This window comes from Streptopelia decaocto (assembly GCF_964273445.1).
Source record: "Streptopelia decaocto genome assembly, chromosome: 7".
NCBI classification, from domain to species: Eukaryota; Metazoa; Chordata; class Aves; order Columbiformes; family Columbidae; genus Streptopelia; species Streptopelia decaocto.
The window spans coordinates 58,995,395-59,020,378 of record NC_138661.1 but is presented as its reverse complement, the minus strand read 5'-3'; the positions used below and the strand labels follow the sequence as shown (position 1 = coordinate 59,020,378).

The following is a 24,984-nucleotide window of genomic DNA, read 5'->3' as shown; positions in this document are numbered from 1 at the left end:
TTTGCAGTAGATTTTAAAATACCTTATGAATTGGTTTGTTAATGATTAGTATGGATTGCTAGGTATATACATACATGGCTTAGTGCTTACTATTAAATAGTAAGCAAAGGAAATTTAGCAGTAAAAGCTCTGATAACAACACCAGAAACAAAATGCTTGGTCACCTATCAATTTACTTCTATGAAATAATATCTTACTAAGAGATATCTTATGTGATAAGAGCTGACCTTGCTCTCGTCAAAGCCAACTGAAATTCTTCCCAAAGAGAGTGAGCCTGAGCCACCAGCCTATAAACCCTGTCGAAGGGACTGCGATCTCCTTAAGTTTCTTGCACCTCCACAGAGGTCAGTCTGTGCATAGTCCCACAACAAGACCAAAGTCTTTGTCACAGACCTGATCCACATGGAATTAAGGGTAATGGAAAAGATTCCACTGAAATCAATAAGTGCTGGATCAGTATACGCACATTTAGAGTCAGGCAGTATCTGATACGCATGGTTTGGATTTTGAGTGAAGTCACTGGAGGTCTGCCCATGAGAATCAAATTGCTCAGTCTGGGGCATATCCAGTCTGTCACAATATATTCAATAGCTTAACCATTCATAGAAGGGAATAGTCTGTGTAGTCTTTATTAGAAGTGCTCACATGATGTTTCAAGATGCATTTAAGATACTGAAAAGAAATTTACTGGAGACTTTATGAGCTGTAATAACTAAGAAAATGGCTTCCAAGCCAACAGTTAAAAAAGTACACGCCAGCCCTGCATTAGCAGTTTCTTTTCTCTATCTGCTTCTCAGCTGAAGCTCAGTTTGCAGTCCACTGGGTACCATTATCTCAGTAATGTTAAAAGCCAGACATCAAATCAGAAAGGAATTCCAACTTTCCAGAGGAACTTCGCGATGTGAATAAACTACAGTATGGAACCTGCAGAGATTAAAAACATCCACTGTTGTACTGAAAATACCTTTGCCTTCAAACTTACTTTCCACTTGTAACACGGTTAAGTTTCTACAGCACATATGCAGAGAATAAATTTAATTGAAGTGAATACTATTGCCAAGACAAGAACCGTCCTTTTCTAGCACCCCAGGTAGGCTTTATGCTGTTCTCATCAACTGCAGAGTACCACACATTGCACTGGAGCTACAAGAATTGCGCGTACAGCCTATAGCTCAAGGGTCTCATAATACAATGCTATTTTTATATCACTTAGTGGCATAAATGTAAGATGATATCAAGGCTCCTAAGTAGGAACAAGTGATCCACTTACTGACAAAGTGCCCCAACAGCATGCACATATATTTTTTCTTACCAAATAATTTCTGCAATACTTGTCCATCATACAGGTCTTCAGCCAAGTCTTTCACAATAATCCTCTCTCCTACCAACACATCATTAATCCAGTCAATTAATACCTATATGGGAAACACAAATTTGGCAGTATTATACACTATTCATTTGCAATTTAAAACACATGTCATTTTGTACAATGACGAAAATATTTAGCAGAAAGAATATTGAAGCTGCAATGGCTCAAAATACAATCCATCGGAAATACCACCAGGAGAAAATAAGGACGACTTAGGAATGACTCTTTTAAGGTGGCTGCGTCAATGCAACACAAGATCTAGACAAATACCAGATTGATGTAGTACCTTCTGGAGTGAAATCTGTCCCTTGTTTGCAGTAGTATTTTAACATTTTATTGTGAATTAAAAGGTGTTGAAGTCGATTCTAATGAAGCTTTCTGCTAAAATTCTAACCCCCAAAATCACCAGGACTACAAGGGAAGTCAGTTAATCTTAGATTGGGGGTGTTATGGGACTAAGAATCTGGACTTGGCATTTTAATCCAAATTCTGAAGTCACTCTATGCCATACCTAGAGAAAGATACTGCAACAAACAACCTGCCCATCTCACTGGGATGTGTGAACCATGTGGTTTCATTTAATTAAAATCTAAACAGTGCTTTGAAATGTTCATCTGAAAGAGGCAGGGACAGCATTAAAAAATAGTTTCACTTTCCTGGAAGTGTTTACATGCTTTTCATTACCTTCATTAGTTCTTGTAATTTTGGGTCATTTCTTGAATTTGGATCAACCATTGTTCGGACTTCATTTTCCTCTGGAAGGTTTAAAAGAAAGATATTAGAAACTATTACAGGCATGACACTTTATTTTACATCAAGCTTTTATGTTGAGATGTAAAATTGTCGTGAATTACCTAGCATAGTGTCCTCAGGGTCTAGTTCGAATGGAATTGGACTGAGAGGTAAGTTAATGGCATTCATTCCTTCTTCCTGTAATTCAGATACTAGGAAATAAAAAAGAGAAACTTGGTCAAATTTCAATTCAATTTATTACTATTTTACTCTTACTAAAAGTAGCATTAATTGTCTTCATTTCTTTATAAAACCATAACTCAATTAGATAAGACACTAGGTGTAATTATAGCAACAAAATACAGCTAACAAAAATGGGAGGCCCAGCCAACAAACCTTCACTTGTAGGAGTAGAATTTTTGTGGATAATGGTACTATAACCAATGTCATCTCCTCAAATACTTTCCAGGATATGGCTCACTGTCCTCAAATTTTAAAAGTCTCCCTCGTATTTTAATGGTCCTGCCGTTTTAACATTAACGAATTGTTTTAGCTGAGGGAAATGATTATGGCTTTCAGCTATGTCGCCCTTGCTCTGGACATGCTTCATGTTTAGCTGCTTGAGAAGGGCTGGGTCTGGCTATATCCCCACATGGGAGCTGCCAGACTGACAAACTATTTAGGACTGAAGGTCCAGTCACAGCACACGGCTACTGCCGATGTTCAGGTCAGAGACCAGCTCGAGCAGCCTGGGGGATGCTTCTGGCTTGTATTCTTGGCCTTTCTTTAGCAGAAACCACAGCAGCAGGACACAGGAGTAAGGTGATGAACCCTCAAAAGTACTGCTTTAGTATGGAGACAGTGTGCCCAGACATGGGGTGAGAAAGAGCTTGGACACAGGAATGGGGAAGTAATCCAAGATCCCATAGTTTGGAGATACCCACCACTGTTAGGAAATATGGACAAGATCTTACTCAGCCAAAGTTCCCTAATGCTGCAAAATCCATGTTCTTGTAATACGTGCTCTGAGAATGGAGAAATCTGGAGGAGAAGTGTAAAAGCAGTCCTGCCACTAGTTCTGTACAGGTTCTGTACCTGGTACACTGCAGAGCAACTTCATTCTTCAGGGTAACATAAAGTTTACCCATTTGCAAAGACAAAACCCCTTCCTTCACTGCCCAAACGTGCCTCCATAGCAGAAGAGAATACACACACGAGCCAGTACACTAATCCTACTGCTATGGAAGAACAGGCCGCACTGTGCAGGGAGGGTACTCACTGTGGCGATCAGAAAAGTTTGTATCTTGCTTTGTAACCAACACATCAGTGCAAACCTGATTTACCAAACCAGTAAGAGGCTCGCTGTCTTATGAATGACAAATAATGAATGTTTTATGAATGATACGTGTACAGACCTTTACTAGAACTGGCTGTTAGCACAACTGTTCCAGTCAGAGTTTGGACTTAAATAACTTAATTCAACCACCTTACATGTACCCTAAAGATTCAGGTGGCTGTATACAAACTTCTGACACAAACTAAAATACATGACCAATGTGCAAATGCAAGATTCACCATCTAACATTTCAGATTTGCTACCTGAAGCTTTCCTCAAGTTTATTTTAAAAACTACAGAAAAAAAAAAAAATAGAGAAAATAGAAAAGTAGGAAGTGACAGTAGAAATCTTGTGTTCTGCCCCTGGCCCCACGACTGCCTTGTAAGTTAGCTTTTGAAAACAGTTTTACCTCTCTGCCTTAAGTTCCTGTGTGCTATGTTTCACGTGAACGCTGCGATAATTAGTCAGCTGGTGTGATAACAGCACTTAAAGCTTTCCAAATATTTTCTGCGATTTGTGAAATGTTTTGTGCTCTGCCACATGAAATGCCTGTGCACAGTTCAAGAGTCTGTTTAGCTGTACTCAGCCATCTAAGATTCATAGTAATAATGGCTGTTAGAATGCTTATTACTTTTAATTGTACAACAATAACTTTGAAAAATCCACTACCTTCAATACTGAAACAGTAACTTCATTCCATACACTCACCCTGCTTGTGTATCTGTAAAATACAAATACTGAGCAGCTCTAAAGAGTCATAAAATAATGTTGACAATAATAGTTCCCTTGATTGTTGTATATCCTCTAAAACTGATGGCTTAGAGCAATGGACCAAATTAATCCCTCATGTAACTCCATTGAGTTCTGAGGAGTTATAGTGTAGATGAATCTGGTCTAGCATGTACAATCTCAGGAACTGTTTACACTTAATGGCAATTTTTCGAACTGCTAGCACTCCTTAGAGAAAATCATTGTTGCTTTTATTAACCTCTTTGATTTTTTTTTTATCTTGGTTCAAAATGGTTACGGGCATAAAAATGTCAGTGGCTAGAAAATTTCCATGTGGAGGTCCTTCTGTTCTGAAATGTTTAGTTCATGGAAGACTTACTCACAAATGTTACAAACTTTTTTCACATCAATCCCAAGAGGGAGCACAGTAAATAAAATCAGTTCAAGCCAACTTGCCCCACTGGGCTCTCCTATCCCAAAGGGCTGGATGCTACGCTTGAGCAAGACACACTGGAAGAAGCAGTCAGCATGGAAGTGGAACATAAAATACAAATAAAATAATAATAAATATTCGTGATAAACTAATGCATCATCTGTTCTGGAATGCATTGCAAGTGTTATATTTATTGTACAGCAGAAGAGAGGTCCTGCTTTGCTGTATGCAGGTATACACAAGTGGTGCTCTTGTTCCCACAAGCAGCTCACCTGAATCCCACACATTTCCCACACCTGCCCAAACCACCTGCAGAACTGACCCAACACACCTCCAGGTGATCCAAAGATCCCAGATGGATCCAGTTTGCCTGAGAGGACAGGTCCTCCTCAGCCGCGGCGTTCTGCAGCGCACAACCCCTGCCCAAGGTTGGGATTAGTCCTGTAACAAAGACTCCTCCTGCCCTCTACAAGCAGAAAACATGATGGAGAAACCCTGAGCCTGATAGCATCTTTTTCATTTCTTTCCCAATACTGAAGACAAAAGATTTAACTACAGATTAATACTACTACTAAAAGGAGCACATAAGAACACATGCATTATATCAAGTTGTATGTAAAGGGAGAGGAAAACGTACTATGTAGTATAGCCTTACTTTCTAAGAATTTCCATCAAAAAAGTTCCATGACAAACCACTATTATACACTTAGGTGTTTATAGAGGAACCACAAAATGAGATTGAGGTTAAGAGTTTGCATACCACAGTTTCAGCAGAGGAATCCATTTTTCAGCTGCTTTTCATTAATTTGTTTTAATTAATTTTCATGAAAATCACTTCAGCAATTTAGTAGTTTAGTAAAAACAAAGTCCACAGGTTTGAGACATTTTTTGCAGCAGCTGAAATTGAAATAAAATAATCTAATTTCTTGAAATACTTTGAGGAATGACTTGAGGCATCAGCAAGACCTCCACTCTGAGTTCTGCAGTGCGCAGACCCGGGAAGGGAGCAGAGGCCATGGCTGCAGCAGTTCATGTGTACCAGCCCCGGTGCCAGGCCGGTGCCCTGGGAGCTGTGGCCGTGCCTCTGAAGGACAGTATCCACAGAGCTGCCTGCTTGACACCAGCATGCTTGGCCACCGGACCACCCCAGCATTTAGAGTTAAAACACCTTTCTGCTGCAGCCCAGATACAGCCCAGTGTGGCAGTTATCATGGGGCTTGTTCTCATTGTGCTAATATTGGCATGATTAAGGACTTTATCCTTTTGGATGGGAGAGGAAAATTCAGGCCTCCATGGTTTGTTTTTTACAGTCATCATGCTGAGTGGAACTGGGGTTGAACGTACTTTTAAAACAAGACCCTTCAAAACAACAGAGTTACACATGGGCCAGACAAATCTCCATGGACTGGCAATGTGAAAGTCCCAGTTTTAACTCTAGATAAAGAATAGACAGTTCTGCTCAGACTCCTGATTCAGCTCCACATGCCAAATTTGTTATGATGTAATCAAGTGCAACTCCACTGCTATCAGCTGTCAACAGACTTCCTCCTGTCACGCTAGCTCCAAATTTGGCCCCAGAGCTGGGGAGCCCACAAACTTGTATCGACAGCAACTACAGCAGCTATTTTAAGCTGGATAGAGCTCTTACTGTTTTCAGTGCTCTAGGATTTCAAGTTCATAAACCTATGCTATCAAATCCACACGGGTGCTCTGAGCCAGACTGTGTCCTTTGATGCGTGCATCCAACTGCCATTGAAACCGCTGGACGCCGAGCACATCTGAAAGTGGAGTACTGCCCATACGGTTTAAATTGGCTTAATTCCTCTAGTACATGCAGCCTGTCGCTCCACATTGTATTTATTAGACAGTTTCATTTGGGTTTTTTTACTTGTTTATTTTGTGTGCTGAAGGCTTTGTGCTGCCCTGTTTAGTATTCAGGGCCTAATGTTATTCTGATTTGAATAAAACACATCTTTTTATTTAACTGAGCTCAGAAATGCCACATCACCCAATGCACTCTCTGTGGTTTAGATGTATTTTAGCATATCTATCCAAAGAATCATAAAATAAATACAGCAAGAGGTAGTGTTAAATGGTCTCTCCTCTGAGTGCTACAGCCATGACTCTCCATATAACTGATTCCATTCTTACAAAACTGAAATTACTCAAGGGATACAAAACTAATGGATCGATTCTGAAAGTCTGTGATTAACTAGAACCGAACCCTCACGTTGGAGTTGGAGGAGCACAGTGACACAATGCTTCCAACCCCACTCTTTCGAAACCAGGTGATTTAGATACATGCACATACACCTAAATAAATACACACATACACACTTCTGCAGTTCTTTAACTGCCTGCCTTTCTCCAATGTAAGGGTTTTCCAATCAAGGTCTTCTCTGCCATTTTTAAGGTCGTAAATATTTTGGCTTGTTTGTGGTTTTGTTTATGTGTTTGTTTTATTTTTGGTGTTGGTCGTGTTTTTTTGCGGAAGCTGAGATTTGTTGACAATCGCTTGACTCCAGAAGTTAAAGCTTTCTATAAAAAGACAAAGGACAACGCACTTGATATCGTAAACTACAATGGTAGACAGTAGCTTTACATGCTGTGTCTCCATCTTAAGCTTCTCTTTGCTGGAACCAGCACAATGTGGACTAACTGCAGACATCACATTGCCAGAGTAACGCTGGATATTTGTGTGTGTACACCCACAGGCAAACGCACATGCTGGTTCTACTTATGTTTATGTATGTAGCCAGAAATTACAGCCGGTTTAGAAAAATGCTGATTTTCAATGAGAAATGTGTTTACTGCTCTTGTATAAGACAGAGATATTCACTCACTTACAGCTGAGCCAAATATAGATTAATAGTTTTTGGTTTCTTACTCTCTTGACTGGGTGCAAATTTCTGATAAATGCTCATGATCTTGATGAATTGCTTTTGTAACCACTTGTGCACAACAACAGCTTTACTTCTTCTACTGACTTGATAGTCTGCAATGCAGTGTAAACGGCTGTATCCGCATAGACTTTAGTGGATTTATGCTGATTTATACCAGCTCACTGGCTCAGTGTGATTCCTATTTCCCATCACATACTCCAGTCTTACACCCTGAAATAATTCCAGTGGAGTTTGTACTGGCAAATGAGAAAAGAGATCCAAACTACCTAAGATGGTCAGAATATGAGAGAAAAAACAGCAAAAGCATTTTCAAAGAGTCCTAGTTTAAGCTTTTACAGAATAATACTATTTAGTCAAGCAAACTTATGCAATTGCTTTTTGGGCCATCCATCCAAAATGTTTTTTTCTAATGTGTGTGTTTGCGCATCTTAAAAGCCCACAAAGGGAAAAGAAAATATTAATCTAAAATGGTACTGTCTAATTTTCTTGAGTACATAATTCATCCAATATGGATTCTGGCAGCTTAGCTTTAACTCTGAAACAAAAGAAATCCACACAAAAGACAATAAATCTGCATTACACATGGTACTAAAATGATCCAATGGATTTATAGATGTTTACAAGTTTGCAGAGTGTGACACAGCGTCCACCAGAAATTTGATATTCACAGCACAAAACATCATAAACATATGTCTGCAACTACAAAGGGGCTTTTTTATGTGGGGATCATTGTTAAAATTGTCTTCAGAACATAAACCTTAAGTTGTAAATGCTACTCCCCATTTATTCTCCAAGACATAACAAATGAGGAAAGAAAAGCAGAGATATGTTTGTAATTGAAAATGTTTCTCAGGAAATGATCTGTACAGGAACATCATTCTCATTCCATTAACTGCTGACTCCAAGCCAACCATTTGTAAAAGTAAATAAATATGCAAACTGGCTGACAACAATGTGCCTGCCTTGAATGTTACTGCATTAGTACCCAGTCTCCAAAAAGAATCTATTTTCTTTTCTCATTTCTCCATTAAACCAAACATGGCATACACACAAAAAGAACAGAAGAAATGGTGTTCACAAAGAGTGGGAGAAATGCTATAATTTCATTTTGAGGTATGCAATACAAATTAAATGCTTATTGCCTTGAACTTTCTTTAAAGTCCAAAGCTACCCTGAAGTACCTCAGCGACTACCTTGCTGTTCCTTTCTTTTTTTGCAATTAGCAGGGAAAAAAGCCCTCCATAGACTGACAGATCTCTGGTCTGAGTAGGCAAAAACCAACAAAACAGGGAGCAAACTCAGTCCTTTTAAAGAGTACATGTGACTTTCTCCCCCATGTCACAAGTAGCTTCATTAAGCCTTTCAGGCTTTCCCATTTCATTCGGGATGAAGGTTCTTTCCCAGAATTTCCCTGTAGTTTCTAAGAGGTAACAAGTGGTGCAGTGTCAAGCTAACTCAGATGCCAGTCATTCCATTCATTCCTTCAACACATCTTTTAAAATACATAAGCAGTCTCTGCAGATGTTTTGAAAAACCTGTCACCCTACAGGAGTGTTTAAAAAAATAACTGGGAAAAAAATAAAAAACAAAACCAAACAACAAAACAGCACAGTGTTTGGAACAAATACAGACAGGAGTTCAAATGACACTGATTTTTTCCCCATGGAAGAACAAAGGATGCATATGAGAAATGCTGGGACCATTCCAAGTTCTTATCAAAACGTTCTGAGCTGAATTTGATCCCAGCCTGAAAACTCAAACAGCCTCAGATATATCGGTACGGTCCCTCTGCAAAAGATATCTACAGGTTGTTAGCTGGTCTGCACATGGTATCCCTAAATGCAAAATATTTTCTTGAAACAAATCCTTTGACAGCTAAGATTTCCAATTCATTGACATATTTATTGCGAGGTCTCAGAACTGATTTATTGAGGTATCTCAGAACTGCATGGAGTGCTTGGGGCTACATAGAGACAAAAGGCAGAGCATCTGTATCCTCCTCAACAGTATTTCTTGAGTTATAAAAAATATGCAGGTAGTAAAATCCAGAAGAGTCAGCCAGACCTCTTGGTGCAGTGCTAACCCAAAGCAAGTGGAGGCAATTGTGCATCCTATGTGCTCACCAGTTTGCTGCAACAGTTTTTTCCCCCAAATATTGTGGAGCAGAGAAGCTGATTTTACAGGACTGGCTTGCCTTGTTCTCTGAATCACCAACCAGCTCAGAGTAGCTATTCCAACATCAACAAGAGGCGTTCATGCAGAAAAGACAAAACCAAGGATCTGTTCCAATAAGTCTTTCCCAGCTCAACAAGTTCTAGCTATTCCTAAGAGAAAACCCAAAAATAGTTCTTAGGAATGTGAGGGCACACCAATAGCAAGTTGAGGATTTCCTGAATTTCTTGCACTTTTCTTTTTGTGTATATAAGACTTGTTTTTGAAGAAGAAAAAAATTAAGTGTCAGATCCACTGCATCTCAATAACTTAGATGACTGCTTCTTCTTGGAAGAATTAGAAAAATGACTACATTTACTTGAAAGTTAAAGTTCCTTTTCAGGGACTGCGAACTGCTTTGCGTATCACACAGGGCCACTATTTTCAAACTGTAGTTCCTAGAGCTACTTGTGTTTTAGTATAAAAATCTGGTAATCTTCAAAGATTGACTTTGTGACAAAGGATCGAAAGATTTGTAGTAGAGTGCTCAAATATTTCTACATCCCAGAAAGAAGGAAGGAAACCAAAACTACCTTAATATCTTCTGAGAGTTTCCCATGCTTCAAGAGCTTGCTTTCATACCAAAATCAACCAAGACAAAGTTTGAGGGTGACACCAAGGCTGGACAGGTAGCAAACACAAGGAAGATGTGATAAGGGTGACCCAAAGAAATTAAAATAATAATGGCTACAAATACGCAGATGTATTACTTATTTGCATAACTGGTGGCTTGCAATCTGTGCATCAATCCTGAGCATCTAGCCATGGTTCTCAGATTCAGTACAACAAATGAGAACTGACTTGCAACATCTAATGCTTCTCCCCTCCATTTTAAAGATTTTCAATTTCTTGTTATGTTTAATATTTGTGCCTAACAAAGAGGTGGTTTCTAAAAGTGTCTACAGCGTGTCTTGGGGAACTGAAGCTTCTTGTCAAGGAGAGAATCAGGATCTAATTTGGGAACTGGGATATAAAGACAGGCCTTCAACATGGAAAAACTAAGCTGTGGCTTTGGCTGGATCAACAGAAACCCAGCTACATTCTTAAAGAAAATGGGCTGGATTTGGTGAAAAGCAGAAAAACGAAATCTTAAAATGGCAGCATACTGAAGAGTAAATGACCCTCCAAGGTTCTGTTGACCAATGTGGAGGTCAGTGTGCATTTAACAGCAAAAAAGCTTCAGGCTTGGACTATTAAAGAATGGACAACAGAAAAGGCAAACTTGTTTTTCTATCCTTATTTCATAGCAGCGTGCATAATCATCAGGATGTACATCTGAGGTGCAGAAGTCCTCTTATTCTTACCCAGGCACACAGTGTGAAGGGTCATTTCGGGGATGGAGAGGAATGAATGAGGGCTGTGGCAATCCCTGACTAGAGGGAGCACTTTGGTCAGCTGGCACAAATCAGTGTGGGGTGATGAACAGTATGGCTGTGACATTCTCCTAAAACACATTTACACAAAAGTGTAAGATGCTCATGCAAGACAGGACCTTGGTAGCACTAACTGGAAGCTATGTTTGGCTTAGGAAATCAGAGTTAGTTCTTGATTTGCACAGAAGATAAATCAACACTTTCCAGTCTAGGTTCTCAGATCACTTAATCAGAATTAATTAGTTTAACATCCCACCAACAGAAGAAAATAACATTATCCCCATTCTGCAGCATAGAAAGTGATGCACATTTAGATTAAGGGATACATTTACATGTTTCCTTTCTGGAAACACAAATTGCACTTGTAAAATGCAAGCTAGGCACTTAAAAATACAGCCTTAAAATCCTACCTATAATATCACACTAAGCCTGATATGGAATAGACAGAAATACCCATACCCCTTGTTTCCCAAACCCGTACCATTCCAAAGAGAACATCCTTATTTTCATATAACCAGCAGTGATTTTCATCCAGTGCCGTGTCTTGCCCTCCACGAGCACTGCCTGATGCCCTGCTGTGCAGTGCTTATCTTGCTCGTTTCCCAACAAAACTCAAAGAGCTGCTCCAACTTCCAAATGCACTGTCTTAAAAAAATTACCGTACTGAACTGTTCATCTGATTATGGTGTTCACATGTTTCTTTTCAGGAAACTAGTTGCAAGCAATGTAAGCATCCACCCTGCAAGGGTAACCCCACAGCTCTGAGCTGCACATGCATTGCAGCCCCCTTTTCCAAGAGATCTCAAACAAGCTGTAAGTTCAGAGCAGCACTCGCTACCACCTGTCAAGAGCTGTCAGACACTGGAAACACCTCTGTGTAAACTCCTACCTTTTAAACTCTTTTCATGGTTGGCTGTCTTTACCCATGTATCCATGTCAGCATGCAAAACATTCGTACCAAACAGCTGTGGCTGTATTTCCTACTTCGCAGCTGAACACACCAAAAATTGCAATTCAATCAGCCAAGTAAATAACCTTAAATGGGTTTTACTTCATAGCACTAACACATTCAAAGTTTTCCAGAAATAATCTGCAGACTCCAGTTGTTGATGTCATAAATGAGTTTACGTTTATAATCCTACAAGAAAGTGTTTAGTACTACAAAATTTTCATTTTAATAAGCATGAATATTAAAACTGATCTACTGCATGATACATAGCCTGTTTGAAAATTCCTGTCTCAAGCATGCTTTTGACTACAAACAACAATTTTCCAGGAGTGGAAATTCAGCTGATAAGAATCACTGCTTTCACACTGGATCCAGTATTGCTTAAGGACTGAATTTGTACCAAACTGAAGTTAAAAGAAACACATACTCTTATGAAATACCACTCAGATGAAACAGCTACTTCTATCTCAGTCATATTGCAGAAATATTTTCATGGAATAGCATTAAAAATTAACAAACTACTGTATTTCCTTCCTCTTTTACCCAGGAAAAACAGTCTAACAAGGGCAAGAAGAAATTAAACTCCCATTCTTATCTTCCAAATAAGCCAAAAATAACTATCATTGCATAAATACAAGGTCAGAAAACAATACTCTTAATGTATCACAGAAATGAAGATGAAAACTAACTGAACAAGTAGGTGTAGTCTCTTACCTTTAGGGCAAAATGCTCCGCAGCCCATCATAGGGTCGCTGGGCCACCCGCATAGCGCATCCCCAGGAAAAGCGCAGTCCCAGGGGTGTCAGAAGCCCCTTGCTCTGCAGGCCCCTTTGCTGCTGCTCTTCAGAGAAGCTGTAGTAGCTTTACAGCCTGTTTTCCAACAGAATGGTCCAAGCACATCGCAACTCTCAGCTCAGAGCATCGCTCCAGAACAAGTGACTGACTGCCTATATAATTTAATATGATGCCACAGGAGACTCATAGACCATCTGCAAAAGAAACTAAATCTGCTTTTTGCAGCTCAGTAACTTGCATTCTGAATGCTGGGATGCAGTTTCGACTGTGTGCTTTTGTTGTCAGTCATATAACCGAACGAAATGCTCAAACAGCAAGTGTAAAGGGCATGTTTTTACCAACTGCAGTCCGTTCCTGCTGTAAGTAACTTGCACCTTTTCCCCTCACAAGTGAATAAAGTCACAATTCCCCTCAAAGAGTAGGAAAGGTCTAGGCACAGACATGGCAATATTGAAAGGGAAGCTCCCTTGTCTTTTTTTTCCTCTCTAAAATGAAGGATGGTCAGCAAGGGCTACACAATCCTTGAATCCTGTCGCCAGAAATGAGATGCATATGTGGTATTACCAAATTCGGGTCCTGATCACGGTATTCCTTTTTCTCTAGAAATACTTCCCTACTGAAATAATTCACAAAAATGACATGGAAGGAGGATTAAGCTCTAAAACAGGCAAAAACATATAAAAAGCTAAAAAAAAAAACATAGAAAAGGAGAGGTATGAGCCATCAAAAGGATAATAAACTACTGGTAAGAAATTAATTCGTTTTATGGGGTATGGGCCCTTCCAAACACGGACAGTAATGAAAACATAATCTAAAGCAATTACTTACTTGAGCTAAAAATCAAAATTGCTATTTAGTTTTCTACAGACTAAACCTTTCAGAAGCTGTAAAATTTTAAGTCTCTGTTTCAACTTGGAGCAGGATGAGGGAAATGACACATCCCTGGCTCATTTCTAAGTCATGGAAAGTGGTTACCTTTCTAGTTTCCAATTGAACTTCATTTAAAATACCAGTGCCAAAAGGCGAGTATGGAGAACCAACAGGTATTTATTGTTTAGGCTTATTCAGCTGTGCTACACAAGATTCCTCCCCCAGGTTTTGTATCAGATGTGATTCCATGTAGAAAAAGACCCAGAGCTCTCATCACTGTTCTGAAACCACAGTCTTCACCAGTTCTAAGAAGCCTCAGATACACATCGGTCTGCAGCTACTGGGTCACTCCAAAAAGCAGCTTTCCCCCGCCAACAGTCCTATCTCATGCTCTGCTCACAAGTAGTAAGTCCATTCTGCCTCCTGGAGCCCCATTGCTTTCTGGCACTGGGAAACCGGACTGCTGAACTGCTGAATAACAGCATTCAATTACAGGACAACACTGAGCTGGCAATTCTTTACCAAGCTTTCTTTTTCTTAATTTCTGAATAAAACCATAAGTGTCCCAGATATTTTATTATGGCAGTCCCGTTTGGGAGGTATGTACAGCTAAAGGAAAACCACACTCCACTCGAAACATCAAGAAGGATGCTGAAGATGGTCATGTGTTAAGAAAATTCACAAAGTCTGAAGCCACAGCAACCTGCATCATCGATTCAACGTATTTCAAAAGTGATTATTTATACCTATTTACAAAGTTGCACTTCTTGGCATGCATGAAAATAGCTATTTTACAGAAAGAGTAAATGAAAGTGTTTCTTGTTTTGGTTGAGTGTTTTGGCTTCGTTTGGGGGCATTGTTTGTGTTTGTGGGATTTTGGGTTTTTTTTGACGATGAGACTTTATATCTACAGTAGTAGCTAAATGATCATGTCCAGGCAAACAGTTGTAATATGTGTAGTTACAGCAGAGTAATAAAGCTGTAAATTAGGAATGCAGAGCTGCTTTCTCAGAGGGCGTAACACGGCAAGAAGTTGACAACAGCAGGTCTGAAGTGCATAGCTCGGGCACTGAGCAGAGGAATTTCTAATCATACTCTCTGCATCCATTTTCACTTGCCACAAACACAAATTGAAATGGGACTTAATTTCCAAATCCTGTAATTTAAAAACAACAACAGCAAAACCATCATTCAAACAGCCTGTGCGCTTCTCCCTTCCCTTAATAGAGATGACTGCAGGGAAAAACCAGCACATTGGTAAAATGCTTTGGGCCTAGAGTTTCCCAAACTGTTCCTAAGGGTTCACTTTCAACCCCGCAATTTTCAGCTTTGTAAAAACAGAAGTATAGCCAGGGAGGACTAAAGTCTTTTTCAAGTGGTTTTGGCCATCAATACAGGAAACAATTCAAAGGCAACATGACACTGATAGCTTAATTTGTGAAAATGGATAAATACCGTATCTGCCACATAGCACATTAACCCATGTAACAAATAAATACAGAAATAGCACTGCAATACTTGGTTAAAAGGTTTTGGTTCACAGAGGAGGAAATTTAATTAAGGCATGTAATGTCAATTACTGTCATTTGTAATTTTATCTTGCTTCTCTAGAAACAATACAGATGCAGGATTCTAAAGTTACCTGCATGTTTGATGCAAATGGGACAAAATTATCTAGGTTCTGAGAAAATCCAGATAGTAGGAAAAAAATGCGTTTTTACCTAACCTCATTCATGGATCTTCTTCAAAGTGTCAATTACATGAGGACTGACATGCCTCCAATTTAAAAATATAAGCCAACAATCCAGACCTGAAACAAGACTTCTATGTTTGAAAAATTGTGTTAAGTCATCAGAAAGGCTGGGAGGGGAACAACAGCCTAATGCTCAGCTACTGCAAATGGGCACAGCCTTACCAAAGCCAACAGAAGAGCACTGATTGATATCGGAGGAGAATTTGGCTTACTGTTTGTACTGATTGATTTCAATTGGAAAATTACAGGGCTGAGTCCTCAATGCTTCTGTCTCCTTTGCTCTGCTCTGTGCAGAAGTGACAGAGACCTAGGAGGTATGTAGAAGACTCCAAGTATCTCACCACCACAGTGATAAACATCGTCAAACCTCATCAGATCTTCTTCTCCTTGGTGATACACAATGCACTGCAGTATCAGCATCCGTTTCTGCTTTTCAGCAGCAGAGCTCAATGCTGCACAGAAGCATCCTACCCATATTGTATTCTGTTGAAGTCAGGAAATAATACCAGAAATGGACAAATTAAACTTACTGCTGATAAAATATACAGCAGATATACTTCTACCATGCAAACTATGATCTGAGCTACCACTAAAATCAGCAGGAGAAAATCTGCTGTAAACACCTCTAGCCATTTTCCATTAATACTACCTCTTCTAAACATGGTAAGCACCCTACCTTGAAAAATCACACTTTCCTCAATAGTGTAATGCTACAGTAAAATGGTGATTAGAATTATAGGAAAGAGCTAACAAAAGAAAGACGAAACCAATCAGATGCTTTCTCATGTCTCTAAATGATACACATAAATTGTGTCTATCAGGTTCCCCCAGGCTATTTCAGGAGTATGCAGAACACAAAATGATGCAGATTCATTACAAAAAGTCTAAATCTAATCTACTTGAATTTAAAATGCCAGGAATCACATAAATGGAAGACGAGAAGACAGAACTCGTATGTTATACATAAGCAGAAACAAGAGTCACACAAACTGGGAGTCACATAAAATGCTCAGTTACCAAGAAATTACAGGTCAGATCTCTGGCAGTACCCACGTCTGTAGGTGTGTAAGTGCAGTGAGGAACGAGGTGTCTCTAAACTGCCTTCATGCCTTCCCCAGTGCTCAAAAGGATGACAGGAAGCTGGCATCTGAGATTTCAGGGGTGGCTTTGGGGGTATGAGTGACACCCTCCCGTTCACCGGGGCTAAAATCCAGAAGTGAAGAATTCCAAAACAGACTGTGTAATGCAAAGGGAGGAGACAGATACTAGAGTTATATTTTCAGAGGTGCAAAGTACCAAACTGTGTTGTTTCCAAATAACACAGGTGAATGTTGACAAATGTCATTCAAAAGGGGCAATTCCAACCAGACCTAGATGGCAAATGTGAAAAATTAGACTGTGACAAAAATAAAATACCATTGACATGACACAGTTCACCTGTAACTTACAAATGGCTAAAAATACGTTGACAAGATTCTGAGTAATTACAGCTTCTCTAGTATGTTACTATTATTTGTAGTGTATCTTACAAGATCCAAGTATTACTAAATGCAGGCCCACTACCTTTTTCCTTAAACACAGAGGAGAAAGAGAATGATGTTATAGCTGTAAATATACACACTTTTTATGCTTTCTATCATAAACAAAATCTTTAATACAACCATACATGCACATAAAATCAGATTACTTGGAACACTCAATAATACAGCCTCTCTCTCCTAACAAGCAAGTCTCATGCCCTGCCATTAAATGATGACACACTCAGGTCTAAAACTTTCACTCAGAGCCAGGTTTCTTGACTTGCTATGTGCTGACATTTTAAACTGAATGCAGGAATTACTCTCTTCTCATTTTCTAAGTTATCTTGGACGGAAATCTAAACATCAGCAATGCTACTGAAAATACATAAATGACCTTAAAGTCAGCAGAATCCCAGCAGCATAAAACTAGTATGCAGATCAGACCTAAATCCTAACTCCTGCTGATTTCTCTTGTGGCACAAAAATATTACTCAGCAAGAGTAAAGACAGCACAACTGGTTACCAAATATCTTACTCAGTGTTATGATGTTGTTTCTCAAGTGAAAAACTACAGTGTACTGATTTACAAGGATGTCCAAAATCAGCTCGAAGTTTGTGCTAGAGTAAGGGGAAAAACCTCTTGATTTATAGACCTGTGCATTAACAATCCCCTCTTTCTTGTTACTCACTCTCTGCCTTCCATTTAGTCTTCCCATGACTTGAGCTGGATTTCCTTTAGGCCTAGGTCCTATTCACTAAGCTGCATTAATATACTAATTCCATCTTGAGATCTACTTTTCTAGAATACTGCCAAGCTGGCAATACGGTTCCTGAGAGACTGCTTTCCCTGACATGCAGTAAGCTATTTATTGACACACCACTGTTCCCATGCAGTTTTGCACCTAAGCAGTGAACTGGATAGCAGTTCCATATGTTGGACTTGTTACACTTCTCTGGAAAATCGTATTACTTTGGGTAAATAAAAAGCTAAGGCAGCAGGAAAAATATCATAAAAATGCAGCTGAATTTGTTTCATCCTGCCTCCATCAGCAAATTTGGTCTATGACCTCTGCATATGAGTCATGCAAGTGCTTTAAAACTTGCAGTGATTTATATTTTCAGGATAGGAAGTTCAAGGCTTATATTTCCATTCCCCAACCATACATTATTTTTCTGCATACACAATTTCTTGATAATTATCTATGAACTAAAATATATAGGCATCTTTTTTTCTACTTTGTGGTGCATAATAACCAAAACCATTCATCTCAATAACCAGCCTCTGTATTTTTGGCAGAATACAGCTGATGTGTAGGTTATTCCGGGAACCACAGTAGGTTGATGCTCTCATCATAGCTTTAGTCATGGAAACTGGCTTCTACCAAGATAGGCATTGTTTGTGAAAAAGGAAATTCCCAGCATATCTGTCAGAAACAAGAAGAAGTAGGGTACACCACTTTAAAAAAAAAGTATCTAATAGTTACATAGCGCTGTTTGTCAGAGGACCTCGGTCTGTTCTACAAAACAAGTACTGCTTGTTAGAGCTTAAGGCTCGCGTCCCGCTGAGGAAAACACAGTTCCTCTGCCACACGGATTCACTCCTCGAGTCCTGTGTTTATAAACGGATGAAGAGCGATAAGTCAAAATACCACACAGGCTCCAGAAAAACAGAGATCTTCTTTCCCATCACACGTACACAGACTATTTCTGATTCCACATTCAATAACCTAACTTTCAGTTAGTTTTTCAGATAAAATCATTAGTAGACACGCTACTGTTTTGCTGCTATCCTGCTGATCAGAACCAGTGACTAACTCCTACTGAGGCAACTCTAATCCAAACTGAATTATTTCTGGATTTCTGTAGGCTGCTACAGAATTGCATGGAAGTTTCAGTGAACTGGTTAGTCTATTTCCAAGAGTTTACAGCACTTCTATTATGTGGGCACACTCAGAATGGTGCCATGAAAAGTAACTCTACAACCCACTGTGTGAGGCTGGTACTTATTCTACATCTTCGAGATCTGGATTTTAATCCCAGAAATGGTGGTGCCAAGCTTCAAAGCACATGGTCCATTCAAGGAGCAATCTGGTGGTCCGTACCTGGGTGACCTAACACTTGCATCTACTTGAACTCATAGTCTGCTTTGAAGAGAGCTAGCACAAGAGGCTACTTTTCAGTTTCTCTAAACATTACTAGTTGGGTTTTTGGCTCCAGAAACCTGTGTCTTCTATGGTCTGTTTGACTTGTATAACAATACTTGAAAAACTACTAGAAAGGTCTCATCGACTTACAACAGATCATTTGCTTCCTCTGTGACACGGGCCTATAAGAACCACAGTACAGGTCTAGGTTTAGATATGTCGACTTAACCCTCTAGGGACCAAGTTAGGAATGACTGTATCGGTTACCTGCAACTGATGAAGTACTCTTTGTCTTCTTCCTATAGAATTTAGCAAATAATCCTTTCATTGAGTAAAGGTGTAAAAATCTATCTCCACAGCTAAATTCTATAGGGCTCTGTGTCTTCAGCACGTCTCTCTATGATATTTAATGACAGCAAAAGCAAAGTGTCTCGCACATCAGAGTCTTGACTGTATTGTGCAGCACTGCTGTTCTTCCTGTACACTCTCTTCAACTGGTCCTGCCCAGACAATGCAAACTTTTCCATCTTATTTCTCTAGAGTACTAACAGTGATCAATAGCTCTGCTTTATCTAATGAGTAATCTCTGGGGTCTTGTGAATCATGTGTTGGCAGCTTAATCTAGATGGAAATCTGTGTTCATCCTTGGAAAGCTTTGCTTTAAAACTATTTTCTGAAACATTCAGACTTTATTTGATCTTAGTATTTATTTCTAGTCTGAATGTGTTAAAATGGAGGCGAGGCTTCCATCTGAATGGTCAGCTCAAGCATAAAACCTGATCTGTCTGACAGATCCAGATAAATTTTAAAACTCTGCTGCAAAATGTTACATCTGTGAACAAGTTAATCCCAGTTTTTCCTGTGGGGTCTCCCGAGATAACCAAGGACCTGAAAGTTTATGTTTTTCTTCAAATGTTTCCATTTTCATTAGTACTACAGGGCATGTCAGGTAAATCCTACCCTTTGTTACTCATGCAGCCCAAGTGCAATTAAGCTAATAAGCCTGCTGCAGTAGCCACCACGGTGTCCAAACCCTTTTCCATAGCTGTGGCTGCTCCGTAGTGTTAACACGAAGAAGAAAGCAAAACCTTAATTCGTTACTGAGGTAAGCACCTAACGACTGTGGGCACAAATGAAGGTCAACAAGCACATCTCTGCTGTTTAAGAACTGCAATGACACTGTAACATTCGTGATATCACTTTGACGCAGACAATGGTCATTAACGCTGTTTTATGGATAAGAGACAAAAAAAAGAACATTTGCATGCAGCCTCAGAACCAGGATTGGCACTAAAGGGCTGTTGGCTCCCAGACCCAGGTTTAGTCCACTTCAGCAGCAGTGCCCATCCTGTCCAAGCTTTATCAACTCACCAGAGCATCACTCTCCTCTCACTCACTCTATCATGGTTTAAGCTGGTTACCTCCTGTCACCTTGTCCACCCCTCAAGGCCGTTCTTCATTGTCACCTTTCCTCTCTCCCACTCTGGTGCTGCTGCCTCCCCAACTACACTTCCATGGTTTCTCCCTTCTTTACCCTACAAATGCAGGCACAGAGCCAGAGCTGCTATGTCCATTAGATCCTGTTTTCTAGATTCTACAGGGAGTACAACCAAAAGTGAAACCATGAAAAACAGTGCCCCTGCTGCCAATCCAATTTATCATACTTTGAATGCAGGTATTAAAAATATTAAAACAACACAAACTCTCTGTTGTCCCACTTAATGGCACCTTAAATTGACTGTTTGAACTTTGCCTTAGATGTCTGTTTCCAATGCTAACCGCTGATTTTACATTATGTTCTAGATTGTGTAGTTTTCAACATAATCTCCATCCTCCTGTGATTCATGTAAAATACTTTTCCAGGACAATTTTTTTTAAAGTCTTTAAAAATATTAGAAAGAGAATCTGAGAGTCTATGCTTCTACAAACCAATTCTGTCAGAATTAAGTTTAAAAGCACTGCACAGGCAAAATAAAATATTCCCTGGATCAGTCAAGGCTTGGTGTAATAAAGGGAAGATGTTGCATTTAATAGCCAAAGAAATGTACTATCCTGCTAAAAGAGTCCCAGCCAGCTAACCCATGTTGATGAACAAAGTGGAGATGTTCGGTTTCTGGGCCCTCACACAGCAAACCTGTTGGTTTATAATGGCGCTCTTTGCTTTGGCAGGGCAGGGGAAAGGGCAGGCGAGGGCTGTGCTCCACCACAGCAGCACCTGCATGCAAATGCAGCCAGAGCAGCTTAGGGGCTCCGAAGGGAACCACTTGCCATAAGTAAATGCAGTTTGACAGCAGCTCCTACTAAGAGGAAGGAAATGAGGGAGAGAAAGAAAAGTGATAGGAGACAAAAGGACTTTACAAAACAGGGCTTTATTGCTTTCATTTGTAGCATTTTCTCTTTGTTCTGTTTAAGCACCGAGCCTTCCAATTCCAGATATTGCACAAAGGAGATACCTGTCTAAAAAAAGTTTATTTCAATCTGGAACTGTCTTGCAAGATGCTTCACAAACTCAGCAGTCCATTATTAGCAGTAACAATGAGTTGCCTCTAATTAATTTGGCATAGCCTTTGCTTCTGATACAAATGAAATCAATATTAATGGGGAGTTTGTGCTCTCTCATTACAGCACAAAATGGGTACCAATCTTCTCATGAAGATTTTTGGACCATAAACTGTGTTTGAGGTCAGCGTAGTTGGCTTCTTCCCACCCCCCTTTTTTTCAACCAGGATGGAAAAAAATATATAATGATGTGCTATTTAGTACCTGGATAAAAATCTACATTGAGGCTGCCTATACTGAGAGACTGAAACCAGTTCAATATGAAGAAATCTCAGTCTAAGAAAATAAAGATTTTAGTAGCTCACAGAGCTCAAATTAAACACTTAAATAGGTAACACTAGATATTTCTCATGCTGCCTCACATTTCTCTATTTATTTTTATCTGCAGGATCAGGCGTGTTAGAGAGGGAGGCCTGGTAAGAATTGCCTCAGCCATCATTCTTGGTTACTTACATCTGTGGTCAATTTTCCACACTTTCTTCCATAAAAGGTAAACGAGGCACTGTACTTGCAACAGGATAATCTAAACAATATGAACAATGTTACTGTTAAAGACCATCTGGCTCATCAAGCACAGCTCCAGACTTTTAACTCCTTGAATAAAGTGTGGAACCCTGCAGTGTATTTTTCTATCCAAAATTCATTTTTAAAGTGGTAAAACTAGAGCTCCTGGAGACACAAGGGATTCAGAGTACGAGGAAATTAGTTTTCTGGTTTTATTCCTCTTGTATCTTACACATGTCGCAATCCAGGCTAGAGACAAACACTCAGACGTCACATTTTTCTACAAAAAAAGCCCTCTGAAATTATCCCCAAGAAGCCTCTATGCGTAACTGGTATGTGTGGGGTTGGCGTTTCACAGGGGAGACAAGAGGGTTAAGTATTTCATAATTCACTTCAACTTAATGGCCTGATCCTGCCACTTCTTAAAAGGTAATAGAAGTCAAAGTAGGGTCACCAGGAATTAGAAGAAAAAAGAAGGGAGGGGTAAGGGTGAATGCAACCAAAGAAGGCTTTTGTTAATTGTACACACAATTTCTTATCTGTTAGATAAATGAACAAGTGGCTGGTCTCTGGGAGAAAAATGCTAAAGCAATGTAAGAGCAAAATAACCTTAAAAGAGGGTGAGGCAGTGGGGAGAAAACAGAGTGATCCAGGAGGTGCTCTGTGCCTCAGTTTCCCCAGCCACAGGCAGGGGAATGAACCCCAGCCCCCAGAGGACACTGCCTGGCTGCACTTCAGCTCTGTGAAGTGCTCTGAAATACCACCCAGCAGCATGGCCCTTGCCTGGGAGCAAAGCAGCTCCACAGACATCCAGGAGTTAAATATTCTCATACATTTGAAAGGCTATGGACTTCAAAACACGCTTGTTTTTGAACTGAACAAGATAGAATGAAATCTTGTCATGGGTCTGTGTTCAGTTTTCTCTCGGCTCTAACTCTGTCGTCGCTGCGCACCGAGCGGGTTAAACAGCCCTGTCAGTGCCGGCTGTAACGGAGGGCACGGGTTTGGTCCTCAAGAGTTGGAGTTTTTTCCCTCCAAAGAAGTTTTAATGGCATTATAAAACAAAAACAAAAAACACACAACAACAACAACAAAAAAAAAACCCACCAATAAAACAAAACAAAACCACCACCACCAACCAACTGGTTTGTTGAAATACTTTAATGCTTTTTATTTAATTTCTAAAAATATTTTTGGAAGGCGAAGCAAAGAAAATGAATTAGAGCGTAGCTGGAGTTTTTCTTTTTGGGTAAACACAAAAATTAATTTTCATATTCATTGCTTGCTTGCTTGCTTTCAATTCTGCATCTTGCTTTAACCAGAAACATCACCCTATCTGGTTTCTAGGTAGAGCGCACACATGACTGAACCTTCCCCTACAGTAAGTTCTTCCAGCCACTCCCAGAAACATGTGCCCACAACCCTTTTCAAAGTCTACTCTAATTTGGATCTAATTTTCATTGAAGCTATTATATCATAAGCCCACTGCAATATATACTGACATACATATGCTAAATTCTTAACTTACAAAATCTTGTTAGAGATGCAAGCAGAGCTTTTTTTTATTATTTTTAAAGAAATTGTATTTCATATATGCTCATGACTCATCAATTAAAAAAAAAAAGCAGTGTTTCAGTCAGCACGCTAGGTCAGCCCGTTTTATGATTAATGGGGTCAAAAAGTTAGAATTCATATTTAAAACTTTGGTTGCTCACACTGAAACAATTAACCCTATCTACTGAGCACCAACAATACACCAGCCAAAAAATCCCCAAAACCAACATAAAATTTCAGAAAGAAGCAACAATTATTACAAAACACTTATTTTGGTGTGTTTCCCTACTTTAAAAAAAAAAAAAAAAAAAAAGAGAGAGAGAGGAAAAAAGTTTCCAATTTACCATGAGATTTTCTGGGTGTAACTTTTCCAAAACAAATCCAGCTGTTAAGTTTGAGATACTAGAGTACAACGTGTAAACTAGATATAACCTAGTGGCTATTTTGCTACAAAAGCATCCTGTTTTCTGGTCTATCGACTTGAAGAAGTGCCTTCCCCCATACTAAGGCTAATATCAGGACTTGGAAAACAAAAATAATTTGATCAACAAGGAGTCTTTTGCCAAAACCTCCTATATGAGAATGCAAACATAATTTACAAAAGCGTCTGCCAATTACATTGTACCTCTGAGAAAAATCATTCTTATTTTAAATTTATTTTTCTGCTAACTTGACTGAGTGGTCATGATAGCAGAGCATCAAATGCACTGAAAGCAACTACTGGATTTTAATTAAGAGCATTCCACAGGAATAATACTAACACGTGCTTAGTGATAAGTATATATGCGCTAACACTGTTCCATAAAGCCTTAAATTACACGCTTCAGTGCGTTAGATTTAAATCCTAGAAGACACTGGCACCAATTGCTGGGATTACAACTTTCAATTAAACCTACAACTAAATTACTAGATTTCAAACCATTTCTTTAAGCCACACCTGTCTGCTAAGCCTTTCACCACATTCACACTTAATAACCCCTAACATTTTTCATTTAGAAAGCTCAAACGGTCTTTCAAATTGAATCCTTGTCACTGTTCCCTTTCACATATCAGGAAACTGAGGCACACAAAAATTAAATATCCAGGCCTAACAAAGGAACCTGTGCCACAGCCACTGCTTTTGCAAGGGGTCATTTTGCACCTTGTTCCCAAACTTGTTGCTCATTCTCACTCCCACTTGATCACCATGTCTTGCCCAAGCATTCAAATGGCCTTATGATGAACTACATCAGGAAAGAGCTTCAGGTTA

At 39.5% G+C, this 24,984-nt stretch overlaps 1 protein-coding gene across 2 annotated transcripts in view; it reads right to left on the bottom strand.

Annotated features, from left to right (window-relative positions):
- The window catches only part of PARVA (parvin alpha), a 67,583-nt gene that overhangs the window by 20,617 nt on the left and 21,982 nt on the right, over nt 1-24,984 (bottom strand). For both annotated transcript variants that reach the window (XM_082059097.1, XM_082059098.1), the window contains 3 exons: nt 2,224-2,313; nt 2,054-2,124; nt 1,313-1,415 (listed from right to left, as the gene is read on the bottom strand). In XM_082059097.1, the coding sequence (XP_081915223.1) occupies nt 1,313-1,415; nt 2,054-2,124; nt 2,224-2,313 (264 nt within the window). The remainder of the gene's footprint in view (nt 1-1,312; nt 1,416-2,053; nt 2,125-2,223; nt 2,314-24,984) is intronic.